The 16,609-nt window shown below is 55.5% G+C and overlaps 1 protein-coding gene across 1 annotated transcript in view; it reads left to right on the plus strand.

Annotated features, from left to right (window-relative positions):
* The first annotated feature begins 7,713 nt into the window (after positions 1-7,713).
* Positions 7,714-16,609, plus strand: part of LOC118219211 (protein piccolo-like) — a 103,725-nt gene continuing 94,829 nt past the window's right edge. The window contains exons 1-4 of the mRNA XM_035402207.1: positions 7,714-8,182; positions 10,400-11,489; positions 14,471-15,731; positions 15,990-16,174. Of these exons, the coding sequence (XP_035258098.1) occupies positions 7,968-8,182; positions 10,400-11,489; positions 14,471-15,731; positions 15,990-16,174 (2,751 nt within the window). The 5' untranslated portion in view covers positions 7,714-7,967. The remainder of the gene's footprint in view (positions 8,183-10,399; positions 11,490-14,470; positions 15,732-15,989; positions 16,175-16,609) is intronic.

Below are 16,609 nucleotides of genomic sequence, written 5' to 3' on the forward strand. Positions count from 1 at the left end.
CCCCCCCCCCACACAAACACACACACACACACACACACACACACACGGTTGCTAGGACGCGGATTTGGCTCGGCGCGCGGGAGGAGGGCCGAGGACGGCGGCAGATCGGCGGTAAGCAGCTTAGCGCCGTCTGACGTCAGAGGGGGGGAGGAGGGCTGTCCCCGGGAGAGGAGGGAGATGGGTGGCGGGAGATAAAGGCACGCTGTCCCTTTAAGGAGGTATTTATTTTTAGTTTGGCGGGTAATCGGCCGGTCCACCCCTGTCAGTGGAGCGCGCGTAGCGGGCGGGATCGGACCGCCAGTCTCTCTCTCTTGCGGGAGCCCCAGGGATAAGGAGCGCCGCCACGCCACACCGCCAGACGCCGCCCGGAACGCGCCGGAACACCGGAGGGGGGCTTCGCCCGCCCGCGCCTGGGAAGGTACGCGACTCTCCCACTTCAGTTCGCACTCTTTCCGAGCGTCCGGCTAACTTCGCCGACTGGTGGCTTTCTTGTTTCGTGGCTTGTCGACTGTCGCTTTGAGTTTAATGGAAGCGTCCGCGCTCTCTTCTGCCTTGCATCTAGGCACACCGGCGTCCCAAATATAAAGTAAAATATCAATAATAATAATAATAATAATAATGCTGACATACAAGCGTTTTGCCGTTGCCTAGGTGTGTTGTAAGCTCGGTGAAACCCGTTTGAAGTTATGAGATATATGTACCGTACAATGGTTACGTCTCAGGTGTGGCCGCCTGTCCCCTCTCCACGGATCTCTTTCCACCATGCAGGCGGATATTTAAATTTAATGAAACTGGCAGAGGCGCTGAGATCCGGTTACCGGATTCATTACACTCTGACCTTGCTCCTGAGAGAGAGGGAGAGACATGAGAGAGAGGGGGGGGGGGAGAGAGAGAAGGGGGGGGAAGAGAGAGAGGGAGAGAGAGACAGAGAGAGAGGGAGAGAGAGAGACTCACAGGGAAACAGCTGTGCGAAGTGTCAGATGTGCCTCTGTGTGCAGGTGGGGTGAGTGAGCGAGGCTCTGTGTGCAGGCGGGGTGGGGGGGCTCTGTGTGCAGGTGGGGTGGGCGAGGCTCTGTGTGCAGGTGGGGTGGGGGGGGCTCTGTGTGCAGGTGGTGTGGGGGGGGCTCTGTGTGCAGGTGGGGTGGGGGGAGGCTCTGTGTGCAGGTGGGCTGGGCGAGCGAGGCTCTGTGTGCAGGTGGGGTGGGCGAGCGAGGCTCTGTGTGCAGGTGGGGTGGGGTGAGCGAGGCTCTGTGTGCAGGTGGGGTGGGGGGGGGGCTCTGTGTGCAGGTGGGGCGGGCGAGCGAGGCTCTGTGTGCAGGCGGGGTGGGCGAGCGAGGCTCTGTGTGCAGGTGGGGTGGGGTGAGCGAGGCTCTGTGTGCAGGTGGGGTGGGGGGGGGGCTCTGTGTGCAGGTGGGGCGGGCGAGCAGGGCTCTGTGTGCAGGCGGGGTGGGCGAGCGAGGCTCAGAACTCTGCGAGCCCCGGCGCTGTGCAGAGCAGATAAGACCTCCTCGCGCCTCCTCGCGCGCGCCTCCACACTCGCGCACCTCCTCGCCGGGTGTCGTGAGGGAGGCTGCTGAACAGGACCGCTAACCCATTCGGTGCGTGTGCGCTGAGAGGAATGGTGCCTGGCCCCCGGGGTGTGGGGCCAGCTTTGGGCCATGAGCGTCAGTTTGCCATTAGTGACAAACGGGGAGCGGCAGCCTAACCCACCTGTGACATCACAAAGAACCAGCTGCTGATTTGCAGTCGCGCCGCTGCCTCGAAACGTACGGGTCGCGCCCGCGCTTCGACCCGGGGCTCGCCCCGTCCGCGTTTTTCCGTCACGGCTTCGGCCTGCGATTGAATTCTCCAGCCGACGCCCGGTTCCGCCCCGACGCCGGACTGAGCACGCTCGGCCGCAGCAGCGCTGGAATGTCGGAGCGCTCCGGCGTTAGCACTCTGGCGTTAGCGCTCTGGCGTTAGCACTCTGGCGTTAGCACTGTGGCGTTAGCGCTCCGGCGTTAGCGCTCTGGCGTTAGCGCTCCGGCGTTAGTGCTCCGGCGTTAGCGCTCTGGCGTTAGCGCTCTGGCGTTAGCCGCGCGCTCGGAGCGGCTCGGAGCCCCGATTGAAAAGCTGGGAGCCGCGGGCTGCGTCCGCGACGCGCCGTTCGTCCTGGGATCGAACGCGCAGTGAGAGAGTCCCCGCTAACCCCCCCGCTAAACCCCTGCTAGCGCGCTGGCTCCTCCCTGACTCTTTCCACCGCAGGACGGGAAGGAGGGGGGGAGGGCAAATCCTGCTGATCGCGAGCATTATCTGCCCCAGCGCGGATCAGGGGGGATTACCGGGGCCAGGCGCACTGCCCGTTTCCTCCATCGGGGGCACTGTTTTATAAAAAGGCACACTTCGCGGCTGCGCTGCGTGCCTTCGGACACTGCTGTGCACAGGCTTAGCTGGTTCATTGGTTTGCGTGCACACACACACACACACACACTCAGAGTCACTCTCTCTCTTTCTCTCTCACTGACTGACTCACTCTCTCTCTCTCTTTTTCATACAGGAGATGTGCGTTAGTCATTCAGTTCTCACTCCTTGCGCACTGTAAACGCTCTTTACTGCAGAACCGCTTCCAGGATCTCTTATCCCTCGCCTTATTTTGGGAACGCTGAACAGCTGTAGCACTTAAATCCGCACTCAACATTTAAATCTGAGAGCCGCTTCCTCCCCTCGTCGCAGAGAGGAGGCGGAGCCCTGCCCCGCTGAGTTCACTGCACGACCCCTAGCGCTAAGGGCAGCAGGATGGCCGCCATCGGTACACCTTCAGACGCGCAAAAAACTTCTCACTTCATGCGTTACGTTGCACTGCACTGGGCATTTAACAGACGCTCTTATCCGGAGCGACTTACACAACTTTTCACATCGGGTTTACACTGCATCCATTTATACAGCTGGATATATACTGAAGCAATTCCGGTTTAAGTACCTTGCTCAAGGGTACAACGGCAGTGTCCTTACCCGGGAATCGAACCTGCGACCTTTAGGTTACAAGACCAGCTCCTTACCCGTTACACTACACCGCCGCCCGTATGCGGCGAGCGAGTTTGTCTCGCTGGCGAGGACTCGCATGGACATTCCGTCAGCGCTCCCTACGAGTGTGCGGTCAGTGAGGCTGCACCCGGGGCTCCTGCGCATGTCCTGGGTGAGCCGCTCGGCCCCCACCCCGACCCCGACCACACCGCGACCGCACTGTGACCGCACCGAGACCGCACCCTGACCGCACCGTGACCGCACCCTGACTGCACCGCGACCACACCGCGACCACACCCCGACCGCACCGAGACCACACCGAGACCGCACCCCGACCGCACCGCGACCGCACTGTGACCGCACCGAGACCGCACCGTGACTGCACCGAGACCGCACCCCGACTGCACCGTGACCGCACCCCGACCGCACCCTGACCGCACCCTGACCACACCCTGACCGCACCGTGACCGCACCGCTGCCCCGCGGACCCCAGCCCCCCCCCCGCGCTCCTGTCCTCCGGCGGGAGAGGGGCGCGCGGGGCGGCGGTTCCAGCCGCCACTCACACGACACAACCGACCGCATCCCTGTGTGTGCGTTTGTAATTATGCAATGAATGAATTCATTAATGCATTCAGCGTCATTCATCAGTCTCATAGGTCTTTACAGTGAATGGTATTGGGGCGGGCAGGGAGGGGGGGGGGGGGGGGGGGATTTGGGGTAGTGACTCACCCCCTGCCCGCCCCCCAATCTCACCTTAAGGATGCATGACAGCCACTCCAGCCGGGATTTATTTACACCATCTTCCTGGTGGGTGATAAGACGGCCATATTGAGAGAGAGCACGGTTCACGATTCAGCAAGGACGCGAGGGCGGTCCCCCACACCGCGAACCCCGTGCGATTGGTCGATCGCGCTCGGTGGCTTCACGGGCGGGCACGATCGACCAATCGCCGAGGGCGGCCGAGGGGAAGCGACGTCGTCCTTTTACCGAAAAAAAGTCAAAAGAAGTCAGCCGGAGCAGAAACCGAAAGGGGCAAACGAGTCGCCCCGCCCTCACTCGGTCTTCGCTTGCCTACACCGGCTGCGAGCGCCTGTCCGTCATCAGTGCACGGCCCATGATTGGACGTTCACCCCCCCCCCCCACCCCCCCATCTTAGATTTGGTGCGAAACGGAAAGCCCGCTCTGTGCGCAAAAAGCCGGGTCACCTGGCCTGTCTGTGGCGTCGCGTTTCGGTTGGTGCTCGCCCACCGCCGCTCCTCAGCCCCCACCCCAACCCCAAGGGGAGCTTCTGTCAGAGCATAGTGAGAGAGAGAGAGAGAGAGAGAGGGAGAGAGGGAGAGAGAGAGAGAGAGGGAGAGAGGGAGAGAGAGAGAGAGAGAGAGAGAGAGAGAGAGAGAGAGAGAGAGGGAGGGAGGGAGAGAGAGAGAGAGGGAGAGAGAGAGAGAGAGACGTTCCGGGGAGGGAGCGGGTGGAAGATCACGCTGTAGCCCCAGCCGGTGCTAATGGAGATTAGCGGCTCAGGTTGAACCCAGGGTCAGATGAATGACTTCCTCTGAAGAGTAGCTCTTTGTGTGATTCATACTCTGTGAATGAATTTAGCGACCGAAAATGTGAAAGCTGCGTTTTTAGTACAGCATGAATCAACTCTGTGTCGGCTTGTGCTTTTCCGTTTTAAATCATGTTTGTATTTACGTGAGTGCAGGTGAATATATCTGTGTTTTAATGTTGAAAGAAGCTGAGTTATGAGGCTTTTTGTGTATGGCTAGTTCTGAAAGTGCGGTATTAAAGTTTAATTAAGTAGAACTAAATAAAATGTGGCACAGCAAGATGAGCCCTGTTCTTTAGTTCACACGCTCTTTAAACACGCATGTCCCTTAATTTTGTTTTTTGGGGCAAACAGGAACTAGACAAAGTCTAAGAGGAAGTTCCTTCCCAGTGGAAGATGGTTGCCTGCGTGTCCTGAGACCCAGTACCGGCTTCAAATGCATTCCAGCTCATTTATCATTTGAGTAAAACACATCTTTGTGTATCTACCCCTACGAACGATTACTAGCCGGAGGATGAAAGTGGAACTAGACGCATCTCTACTGTTGTGTTAGGCTACATTTTGTCTAAATGATTTAGCTGTGACATTGGCTAGGCCCTGTTGCACTTTTCCTGTTCAAAATCCATGAAAATAATTGGCCCAATAAAAAAAAGGATCCTGTGCTGTTAATTCTAGCGGGAATAAGGCTCTGATATTTATGGTAACGGAATAAGGCTCTGATCTCTATGGTAATGGAATATGGCTCTGATCCCTATGGTAATGGAATAAGGATCTGAACTTTATGGTAATTGAATATGGCTCTGATCTCTATGGTAATGGAATAAGGCTCGGATCTCTATGGTAATGAAATAAGGCTCTGATCGCTATGGTAATGGAATAAGGCTCTGATCTCTATGGTAATAGAATAAGGCTCTGATCTCTATGGTAATATAAGGTTATCATAAAGCTCTGATCTCTATGGTAATGGAATAAGGCTCTGATCTCTATGCTAATAGAATAAGGCTCTGATCGCTATGGTAATAGAAGGCTATCATAAGGCTCTGATCGCTATGGTAATGGAATAAGGCTCTGATCGCTATGGTAATAGAAGGCTATCACAAGGCTCTGATCGCTATGGTAATGGAATAAGGCTCTGATCTCTATGGTAATAGAATAAGGCTCTGATCTCTATGGTAATAGAAGGCTATCATAAAGCTCTGATCTCTATGGTAATAGAATAAGGCTCTGATCTCTATGGTAATGGAAGGCTATCATAAAGCTCTGATCTCTATGGTAATATAAGGCTATCATAAAGCTCTGATCTCTATGGTAATAGAATAAGGCTCTTATCTCTATGGTAATAGAAGGCTATCATAAGGCTCTGATCGCTATGGTAATGGCAGCCGCGGCGCAGCGCTTTATGTGTTCTCACAGCCGCTCTGCGGACCCAGGGGGCCGCCGCGCTCAGACGAGCCTCCGCGGGGCCCTCGTTAAGCGCATGAATATTCAGTCCGTTTGCTCCGAAACAGCCTCGTCAGCAGAAGAAGCCGGGCCGCAGGGTCGCGGTGGTAGGGGGGTGGGGGTGGGGGTGGGGGGGGCACACCTCCGCCTCGGCGATGTCGCCCGGGCCGATCGCGTTCCCGGGAAACCCCCGCGGCCGACGGGACGCGCCGGGTCTCCCCTCGCAGGGAACGGGGCGGTTTTGGGGGAGTCAGCCGGAGGGTTTCCCGGGGTCACGCTTGAGTTCCGTTTCTTCTGGCGAACGTGGCGACGGGTGCTGGCTCGGCGCGGAGCGCGTCGTAGAGGTGCACGCGCTTCAGCTCCACTGGCGGGGGGTGGGGGGGGGGGCGCTACGGCACGCGCTTTCAGATTGCGGAGAAAAAGGTTGGGGGGGGGGAAGAGTCCAAAAACAGAACGCGTATATTTGTTGATGTTTCCCTTTTTATCCTTCCCTGCTGCTTGCGGAAAATTGGGCCATTTTCACACCGAGAGCGTCGAGCACGGAGCGTTCCCAAAAAAACAACAAAATCCCGTTCGTCTGAAAGTGTCGACGACTGCGTTCGGAGGAAGACGCCGGCGCACGTGGGGGCAGCGACACTTCACGCTGTGCCGGCTGTCCTCTCCCCACAACGTGAGCTGGAGTCTGCCTGGAGGCCATGTAATATCCACAGATTTACAGGACGCATGAGGTGACTCGTTGAAAGAGGCCATTTTGCCCCGGGGCAGACTGAGCACGCTCTCCTTTTGTAATTGCTCACAGGATCTCAGTTTAGACTGGTCCGATTTGTGTGGCGCCACTGAGCACGGCGTTTGGCTCGCACGCGCTCCGTGCATTCAAAGAGTTTTGGGGCTGGTCGTCTTTCGACGCCTGTGTAGATAAATGAAACGTGGATGTGGGACGCTCAATCCAAAAGGCTTTTCTGTGCCCAAGCGCCTGTGTTCATATTTTCTCCGTACTAGCTGAAGCAAATGCCCCCTACCTTAAATCTAGCACGAAGCACAAGGCCTGTGATGATTCTGATTGAAGGAATCCTGGATATTGTGTTTTTGTTATTTTTTTAGACGAGGACTGCTATTACTATTATTATTATTATTATTATTATTATTATTATTGTTGTTGTTGTGTTGTTGCCGCTGTTATTGTTATAATTAAGATTATTGTTATTAAACTTAATTAAATCGCTGCCGTCATAATAAAACGAATATGTCAGATGATAGGGAACGGGGGCAGCCGTTTTTACCATTTCATGATGTAGTCTGCCGACATGAGGGGAAGGGGGGGTCTTTTCCTTGGCCTGAGCCCATGCCTCTCAAACTGAATGGGATGCAGCTGTGGCCAAGCCCAAAGGGGTGTCTTAAAAAAAGGCCCCAATCAGCCCTTCCAGATGAACGAATAAAGTTAATCGACAAATTAATAATTTAATGATATTGGATGATATCGTTAAGTTTCGAAACTGAAGTCAATTAAAAATGAATTTGAAAAAAGGGGTTGTTAAGTTGCATTCTGTTTCAGAATTTTGAGCATTAGCGGTGTCTTGCCTGTTGTTCATAAATACTATATAGTGTGAATAAGAAAATGTAAATAGGATAGTGCTGATGTGCACGGCGCGCGTGAATGTTGCAGTCATAATACACGCGCTGTCCCTTTAAGTTCCGTTTTCGCGTGGTGATGTGCGCTGATCACCTGTCAAAGGAGGAACATGCGCGTTGGTGCGAGAGGGCTGGGAGAGGTTTGGACTCGGGAGCTCTTTAACCTCCATCCGCGGCGGTAGCAGGGATGCGCGAGACAAACGGCGGATACCGCGGAAGGGCTGGCTAAAGATGGAGGGCTAATTCACGATGCAAAGCGGGCAGAGAAGTCGAATCGCAGTGGGATTTCTGCCGTTCGAAGCGCTTACCTTCTGAATCCGTCGGGCATCGTTCCGATCGGGGATCGGTCATGGGGAACGAGGCGAGTGCGGAGGGTGGGGAAGGGGGGCTCGCTGGATTGCCAGGAGGGGACGCATCCGATGGCAAAGGGGGCTCCGTTCAGGTCCCGGCAGGAATGGAGGCGGATCTAAGCCAGCTGAGCGAGGAGGAGAGGAAACAGATCGCCGCTGTAATGTCAAGGGCGCAAGCGAAGCCTGGAAGCGCAAGGGATGCGCCGTCGCAAAGGCACGATCTTCCATTATTTTTGTGCAGTCAGATTTTCCACCTCGTCCCCTGCTCGTACCAGGGAGCTGTAAATAGATGCGGTGTTGTGGCTAGTGCATGGCAGCCTGGAATTAGCGCACCAGGAGAAAACCGCACATAGAATTACGTGTTCACACCCAGTCATATTTACCTTCCGTTATTCGATAATTATAATGTAGTAGCGGCGAGTTGTAAAACAGTAGCTCATGCAGAAACGGAAGCGATGTCGCTACACTCTTGCTGTTGGATGCTGTTTACTATATCATTTCTTACTACGTTATGGGTTCCTATTGGAAACAACATGTTTCATTTTAACTATAGCCCCTTGCTATCACAAAATCGTAAACGCAACGCATTTGGGTCATATTTTGTTCATATTCGGTCCAGCGTGTTTCATAGCATAGCCGGCAGATTATTTAAATTTCTCGGATCGTAACACCAGATCGTTTTTCTGTCGCCTCACAACTTAATCAACATTATTATTATGGCTAGTCAAACTGGCTACTGGTTAAAGAACTGTGAGGACGATCCATTGCAGGATGGGCTTCGACCACCTTAAACACCTTCTACTTCCCCCGTTGCATCCCTCTAATCGTTCCTCTGTCTCTTATAATAGCCATGAAGCTAGGCGTTATTATAACGTTCGGTTTAAATTGACTCTCTTTATGTGTCGTTGACGGCACGTTTGCTGGTAGGAAGGCTACGCGTAACGTCAACGTGAAAGTGAATTTCTACATCGTCAGTGTCTGTCATACATTCAGAATGTGTTACTGTTGCTCCAGGCTGGGCGAGGGAGGGGTATCAATATTAATAGCTAAATTTAGAACTACAAATGGATACAAGACTGCACTCGTTTAATTCCTCCGCTCGTTTTATATTGAGCATATTGTATTACTCTCGAAGAGAAGCCAATCAAACATCCTGTCTAGTTCTGAGGAAGAGCGGAGCATTGGTCTGCCTCGCTTTTCAGACCCGAGCCCTGTCCAAGGTCCTGAAACATGCGCCAGACACGGATGACAAACACGGAAAAAACGAGATTGCAAGAAAAATAACCGTTTTTTTCCAACTCATTCGTTTCTGGTACCGCTCAAAGTCGTTCTGGTGCGTTTGTAATGCGTAGCCTTGGGTAATGTTGATTTACTTGCGTTTAATTACAGTGCGCCAAAAATGAAGTGCTATTGTGTGCACTGTAACTTTTATAAGCTAACCTGGACAGCAGGAAGGTTACTACCTGGTGAGCGAAAACAACCAGTCTGAGGATCAAATGCTGTTGTTTAATGAGAGATTCAGGCTGAGGACACCCTGGTCTGGATTATATTAAGACCAATCGACGTTTAAATTAGCTGGATATAGGCTTGATTTAAAAATGTATAAATAGGCTTTATGTATAAAGGTGAAATTCACACGATTGCACGGACAGGGAAAGTGCAGAGGAGGTGCAATGTAAGGAGAAAAAACACTGTTCCCTCATGTTGACTGCGAATCCACAGCTTTTATTTCCAGTTCATTAAGCGATTCCATCCCATAAATACTTAATTCATGTGTAGGTTTAAATACTGCCTGCATCCCAGACTTATTGCAACTGTACACTCTCAGAAATAAAAGTACACAAGGGTACAAATTCTGTACAAAGTACAAAACTGTACCTCTAAAGGTACTAGTGACAAGCGATTGTACCTTTCTAGGTACTGAATGGTACCTTTTTTTCTGAGAGTGTACAGTTGCAATAAGTCTGGGATGCAGGCAGTATTTAAACCTACACAGTTGTCACGGTTTTCTAAATGCTAAATACATAAACAAACCCAAATGTACATCACTGGTGGCCTGAAGCCTGCAGTTTGGGGTATTTTTTGTTTTTTTTTTGTTTTTTTTCCCATAGACTGCGTTGTTGCCGTTCTCGTTGTGCTAGTGTTAATCAGTTTAACCTTCCGGGTCCAAGTTGAACCATGCGGTTGTTCCCTGCACTTGGACCCAGTACTTCTCTCTAAGGGGTTTTCGTCATACTTGTTCCTGGTTGTGGTTATTACACTTTGTTGTACGTCGCTCTGGATAAGGGCGTCTGCCACATGCCTGTAATGTAATGTAATGTAATGTAATTTGTGGTGTTTTTTTTTTTTGAGGGAGCTCATCAAAGTAGACATTAGAGGTACGCCCCCCTTTCTCACTCGCCCTTTCTCCCTGTCTGCGTTCCCCGCTCAGGAAACCCGAGGTGGACGCGAGCCGTCGGCCGCAGCGGACAGGACAGCCCTCCTCCGCCCAGGGCCCTTCCGGGATAAGCAAGAGCCAGACGGTTGATGCCCTCCGGGCGGGTCCGGCAGGCAGGCAGGCCCCGCCGGGGAAGAGCCCGTCGTCCGCCGGCCTCGCGGAGCCGCGCCCGCGGCCCGAGGCCAAAGACCCGCCCCGAGCCGCCATGTTCTCCTCCAACTTCCTGAGCGGGGCCAACCCGCTGAGCGCCGTCTCCTCCGCCGTCAACAAGTTCAGCCTGTTCGGGGAACAGGGGGAGGAGGGGGAGGAGGAGGAGGAGGAGGATGAGGAGGAAGAGGAGGAGGAGGTGAAGGGGAAACCGGCCCAGCAGCAGGGACAGAAGGCCGGCACCGGGAAAGCCCCGCAGAAGCAGCAGGGGGGTCCTCCAAAACAGGGACAAGGGGCCCCACAGCAGAGAGGCCCTCCTCAGCAAGCGTCCGGAAAGCCTGGACCCCAACCGCAGGGCCCCCAGGGGCCTCCAAAACAAGGGGGGCCACAACAGCAGGGCCCCCAGGGGCCTCCAAAACAAGGGGGGGCACAACAGCAGGGCCCCCAGGGGCCTCCAAAACAAGGGGGGGCACAACAGCAGGGCCCCCATGGGCCTCCAAAACAAGGGGGGCCACAACAGCAGGGCTCCCAGGGACCTCCAAAACAAGGGGGGCCACAACAGCAGGGCCCTCCCCATGGTGGACCCCAGCATCCAGGGCCTGGAAAGCCTGGGGCCCAACAGCAGGGCCCTCAGGGGGCTGCAAAGCAAGGAGGCCCCCAACTGCAGGGCCCTCCTCGCAGTGGATCCCAGCCTCAGGGCCCTGGAAAGCCTGGGCCCCAGCTGCAGGGCCCACCGGGACCACCCGGGGCTCAACCTGCAGGGCCCGCCCCTCAGGGACCCGGCAAAGCCGGTCCGCCGGGCCCGAAATCCCTCTGCCCGCTCTGCAAGAGCACCGAACTGAACCGGCACAGCGCGGAGCGGCCCAACTACAGCACCTGCACCCAGTGCCAGGCCGTGGTGTGCAGCCTCTGCGGCTTCAGCCCGCCAGACTCCGTGGTGAGCGCCTCCGTCGCCCCCAGTCACCCGTCACCGGCGTCGTTGTGAATCATAAACCAGTTCCCATGGCGACGGCGTGTATACATGCACTGATGTCTTTTAGTGCTCTCGCGCACAGGTCGATTGAATATAATCCCTTGTTTTCTTTCCTCTCTCTCACTCTCTCTCTCTCTCTCTATCTCTCTCTCTCTCTCTCTCTCTCATGGCTCCCGTGTTGAAATATTATTTCTGTTCCCTGCAGTGGAGTAATGGAAGACGGTCCTCTACAGATTCATGCATTTTCGTTGCATTTCCGAGGCGAAGGCAGAAACAGGCACCGCTAGTGACATTAGCATGGGGCTGCGCTAGCGACATTAGCATGGGGCAGCTCTAATGACATTAGCATGGGGCAGCGCTAGCGACATTAGCATGGGGCAGCACTAATGACATTAGCATGGGGCAGCGCTAGCGACATTAGCATGGGGCAGCACTAATTACATTAGCATGGGGCAGCGCTAGCAGCATTAGCATGGGGCAGCGCTAGCAACATTAGCGTGGGGCAGCACTAGCGACATTAGCATGGGGCAGCGCTAGCGACATTAGCGTGGGGCAGCGCTAGAGACATTAGCATGGGGCAGCGCTAGCAACATTAGCGTGGGGCAGCGCTAGCGACATTAGCATGGGGCAGCGCTAGCGACATTAGCACGGGGCGAGCAGCTGGCGCATATCTCATCGGGCCCCAGCTCAGCGTGTTAGAGAAAGCCAGGCAGTGGCAGATAGAGAGACTCTCAGTCAGCAGGTAGAGAGCCGTCTTCTGGGATCGGATCTAATATCACACGTATTCGCCACTTAGCAGTCTGCCGGTGGTGAGAAAATCTGCTTTATTTCGGTCTCGGTTTTCCTCTTAACACCCTCGAGTGGGATTACGCTGAATTCAATTGGAAGCCCGTCCGCGGATAAACATGTTTCAGCCGCAAACAAAAACACGTCCGCGCATTTCGCCGTTTGCATTTTATTTTCGTTTTTGATTTTTTTATTTTCGTCTTTGTTTAGATTCGTTTTGCAAGCGAGCGGACGACGCGAACGTCCCCGGGTCCTTTCGTTTTGGGACGCTTGGCGCGAATGTAGCAGGGGGTCGCGGGAAGAGCGTCTGTTTGCTTTTCGCGGCGTTGTTTGCTCTGTTTGAGCTGGTTAATCAGGCCAATGCCGGCGAGGCCCCCCCCCCCCCCCCCCGTATGGTGTGTGTGGATGCGGTCAAGATAAGCTTTGTGTGCACATACGGCTTAAGCAACCATTGGAAAGCGGCCGCTTGCTAGTCACAGCGACTGAAAATATACCGCATCGTAAAATAAACAAGGGCTGCGTTTCGACGTTTACTTATAACACGATAACCGTTTGTGTTACATTGGCCAGAATGAAACAGTCCTGAGGAAGGCCATACGAATGATGAGGTCATTCATAATTCCTAGAAATGAGAGGAAAACATCACTAGCCAGGACACCGATAACATTACGTTCTGATGTCAGTTCGGGAAAAAAAAAAAAAAAAAAGGGATCCCGCCCAGTCAACGTCGCGTAGCCGTGGCGACAAGGCCGTAGCTGCGGTTACGGTTGCGCCTCAGCCTGAATCGGCGGTTAAGACGAATGAATGGCCTTTCTTCGAGAGCCAGAAACCAACGGAAGAACAACTGAAATCGAACGTCGTCGACTGCGTCCGCGCGAAGCAGTTTTCAGTCGACCGCCAAATTTTCTTCCTCATTTGGAATGTTTTTTTTTTTTGTTTTTTTTTTGTCTTAAACCAAGCATTCTTTGTTACCTTTGTGATAAAATTAACCGGTCTTTTTTTTTTTTCCACCGCAGAACAGTTACATTTTCTTTTCACGAAGCTTGCTCTGTTTACTGGGTTAAATAAAACGTCCTTCGCACAGATCACCCCCCGGCTGCTTTCCGCTCGGTGCGAACGTAACAAGATCACAAATTCATAATTTGAGCAGTTGAGCCTTTTCGAGAGGCGGAGAAAATAGTGTGGTTATTGAGGTCTGCGACCAAGGATCAGATGCTATTGAAATGGTATTGATGCACTTCGCGTCATTATCTCTAGCAGATAGGCTTGTTTAGCAGATAGGCTTGTTTAGCAGATATGCTCGTTTAGCAGATATGCTCGTTTAGCAGATAGGCTTGTTTAGCAGATATGCTCGTTTAGCAGATAGGCTTGTTTAGCAGATAGGCTTGTTTTAGCCGTGCATTCCGTTGCATACGTTCGTTACAGGGCAACAGAAGGCGTGTGAAATATTCATGCCCCTTTAACACTGGGAAGCTATCGCCTCCCCGGGAGGGCCCGTGTCTCCTTACTGCCGTGTCAGGGGCACCTCGTTGGCCTTTTCTAAAAAAAAAATAATAATGAATTTTTAAAAAAACTGCCTGCGCTTTGCATTACAATGACCAGTTATGAACTCGTGCATCTGAGCTTAATTTGTCTCCTGAAAGGCCAAACGGTGGATAATTTGTGCGACATAAAATCGGGTGGAAATTGTGCCCCGCCCCCGTGCGATTCCACCGCGGGCCCGAGCGAAGACCTTCAGCGAATGTAAAACCTTTTAGCGCGCGTAAAACCAGTAACGTGGCCGACGATTGGCCGCGGCGTTTGTTCTGCACCAATCGTCGGTTGTGTTATTGGTTTCGGCGTGCGCTAAAAGGTTCTTCGTATATATTATATGTAAGGTCTAGTACATCAAGCCCGTCTGGTTTCCTTTGTGCCAAAGCCAGGGGCCTGTATCGCAAAGCAGGATTACTGAGTTAGCTGGATAACTGCACCGAGTGAAAACTCAGAACAGCTCTTCTTTGCTTCAGTCCGTGTTCCAGATCCGGTCCAGTTCCGGGTTTTACTCAGTGCAGGTACCCTGCTTTGTGAACAGGCCCCAGGGCTGTCTCGGATGCTCATTCCCTGGCTGTCGTTAGTGAGCAGTGTGCGGTGCCGTCTAACGGAGTGTGTCGCTCTTGCAGGGGAAGGAGTGGCTGTGTCTGAACTGTCAGATGCAGCGGGCGCTGGGGGGCGTGGACCCCCCCGGGCCCCCCGTGGTGAAGCCCCAGGCGTCGCCCCTGAAGCAGACCCCGAAGGCCGAGCCCAGCAAGCCGCCGGAGACCAAGAGGCCCTCCCCGCTCACCAGACCGCAGACTGGCCCGGACGCTGGGAAGCCGGCCACCCCTCCAGCCACCCCGCCGCCTGCTCAGAAAGGCCCCGGTCCGTCCACCCCGCCGCCTGCTCAGAAAGGCCCCGGTCCAAAAGGCCCCGGTCCGTCCACCCCACCGCCTGCTCAGAAAGGCCCCGGTCCAAAAGGCCCCGGTCCGTCCACCCCGCCGCCTGCTCAGAAAGGCCCCGGTCCAGCCACCCCACCGCCTGGTCAGAAAGGCCCCAGTCCAAAAGGCCCCGGTCCGTCCACCCCACCGCCTGCTCAGAAAGTCCCCGGTCCAGCCACCCCACCGCCTGCTCAGAAAGGCCCCGGGCCAAAAGGCCCCGGTCCGTCCACTCCACCGCCTGCTCAGAAAGGCCCCGGTCCAGCCACCCCAGCGCCTGTTCAGAAAGGCCCCGGTCCGTCCACCCCACCACCTTCTCAGAAAGGCCCCGGTCCGTCCACCCCACCGCCTGCTCAGAAAGGCCCCGGTCCATCCACCCAACAGCCTGCTCAGAAAGGCCCCGGTCCGTCCACCCCACCGCCTGCTCAGAAAGGCCCCGGTTTGGCTACAGGGCAGCCCAAGCCAGCAGGACCACTGCCTGTTTCAACACAGGACTCCGCCCAGCCAGGGCAACAAGGTCCCCAGCAAAAGCCGCCCCAGCAAACGCCCCCCCAGCAGACGCCGAAAAGCAGCCCGGGTCCCTCCCCCGCCAAGTCCGCGGCTCCCCCGCAGGCTCCGCCCCCCAGGCAGCAGGAGTCCGGCTTCTTCGGCCTGAGCTTCGGCTCCAGGCCCCAGGTCGCGCCCGCCCAGCCCGCCCCCGGCCCGTCCGTCTCGGGCAAGGTGTTCGGCTTCGGGTCGTCCATCTTCAGCTCCGCCTCCAGCCTCATCGCCTCCGCGGTGCACGACGAGCCCCCCGCCGCCGCCGCCGCCGCCCCCCCGGCCTCTCCCCGAAAACTGGCCGAAGCCGAACCGCGGCAGGCCAAGGCCCCGCCCCAGGCTGCCCCCAAACAGGCCGCCGAGCCCCCCTCCTCCACCCCGCCTCCCAAAGCGACCGAACCCGCCCCACCTCCTTCTAAAGCGGCCCAACCCGGCCCACCTCCCCCCAAAGCGACCCAAGCCGCCCCTCCTCCCCCCAAAGCGACCCAACCCGCCCCTCCTCCCCCAAAAGCGACCCAACCCGCCCCCCCACCCCCCAAAGCGACCCAACCCGGCCCCCCTCCCCCCAAAGCGACCCAACCCGCCCCTCCTCCCCCCAAAGCGACCCAACCCGGCCCCCCACCCCCCAAAGCGACCCAACCCGCCCCTCCTTCCCCCAAAGCGACCCAGCCCGCCCCCCCTCTCCCCAAAGCGACCCAACCCGCCCCTCCTCCCCCCAAAGCCAGCGACCCCACCCCCCCTCTGGAGACCTGCCCTCTCTGCAAGGTGGAGCTGAACCTGGGCACCGGCGCCCCGCCCAACTACGACGTCTGCACCGAGTGTCGGCAGACCGTCTGCAACCTGTGCGGGTTCAACCCCATGCCCCACCTCACGGAGGTAAGCCCCGCCCCTCGCGCGCTTGAACCTGACCAATCGCAAGCCCTGCTTCTCGGCCGGCCGCCGTGCGCCTGAACCGTCTCCGTACGGCATGACCCCGAGCAGTCTGCAGTCTTTCAGTCGAATGTGGTAGCGCTTAACTCCGCTGGAAGCTAATCGCTAAGCATGTGGTAAACGGCGTCTATGGGATTTCTGATAATAACGAGGAAGCGGTTGGAGAATGGCTCCTCCTGAAATAAATGCCTTTTCTGTTAACTGCGGGGGGCAGTTTGCTTGAAGTACGTAAAAAATTTAATAGGACAAAATACGAGGGGCGGCATAGCTCAGGAGGTAAGACCGATTGTCTGGCAGTCGGAGGGTTGCCAGTTCAAACCCCGCCCTGGGCGTGTCGAAGTGTCCCTGAGCAAGACACCTAACCCCTAACCCCTAACTGCT

The sequence above is a fragment of the Anguilla anguilla genome, chromosome 19 (assembly GCF_013347855.1).
Source record: "Anguilla anguilla isolate fAngAng1 chromosome 19, fAngAng1.pri, whole genome shotgun sequence".
Classification (NCBI taxonomy): Eukaryota; Metazoa; Chordata; class Actinopteri; order Anguilliformes; family Anguillidae; genus Anguilla; species Anguilla anguilla.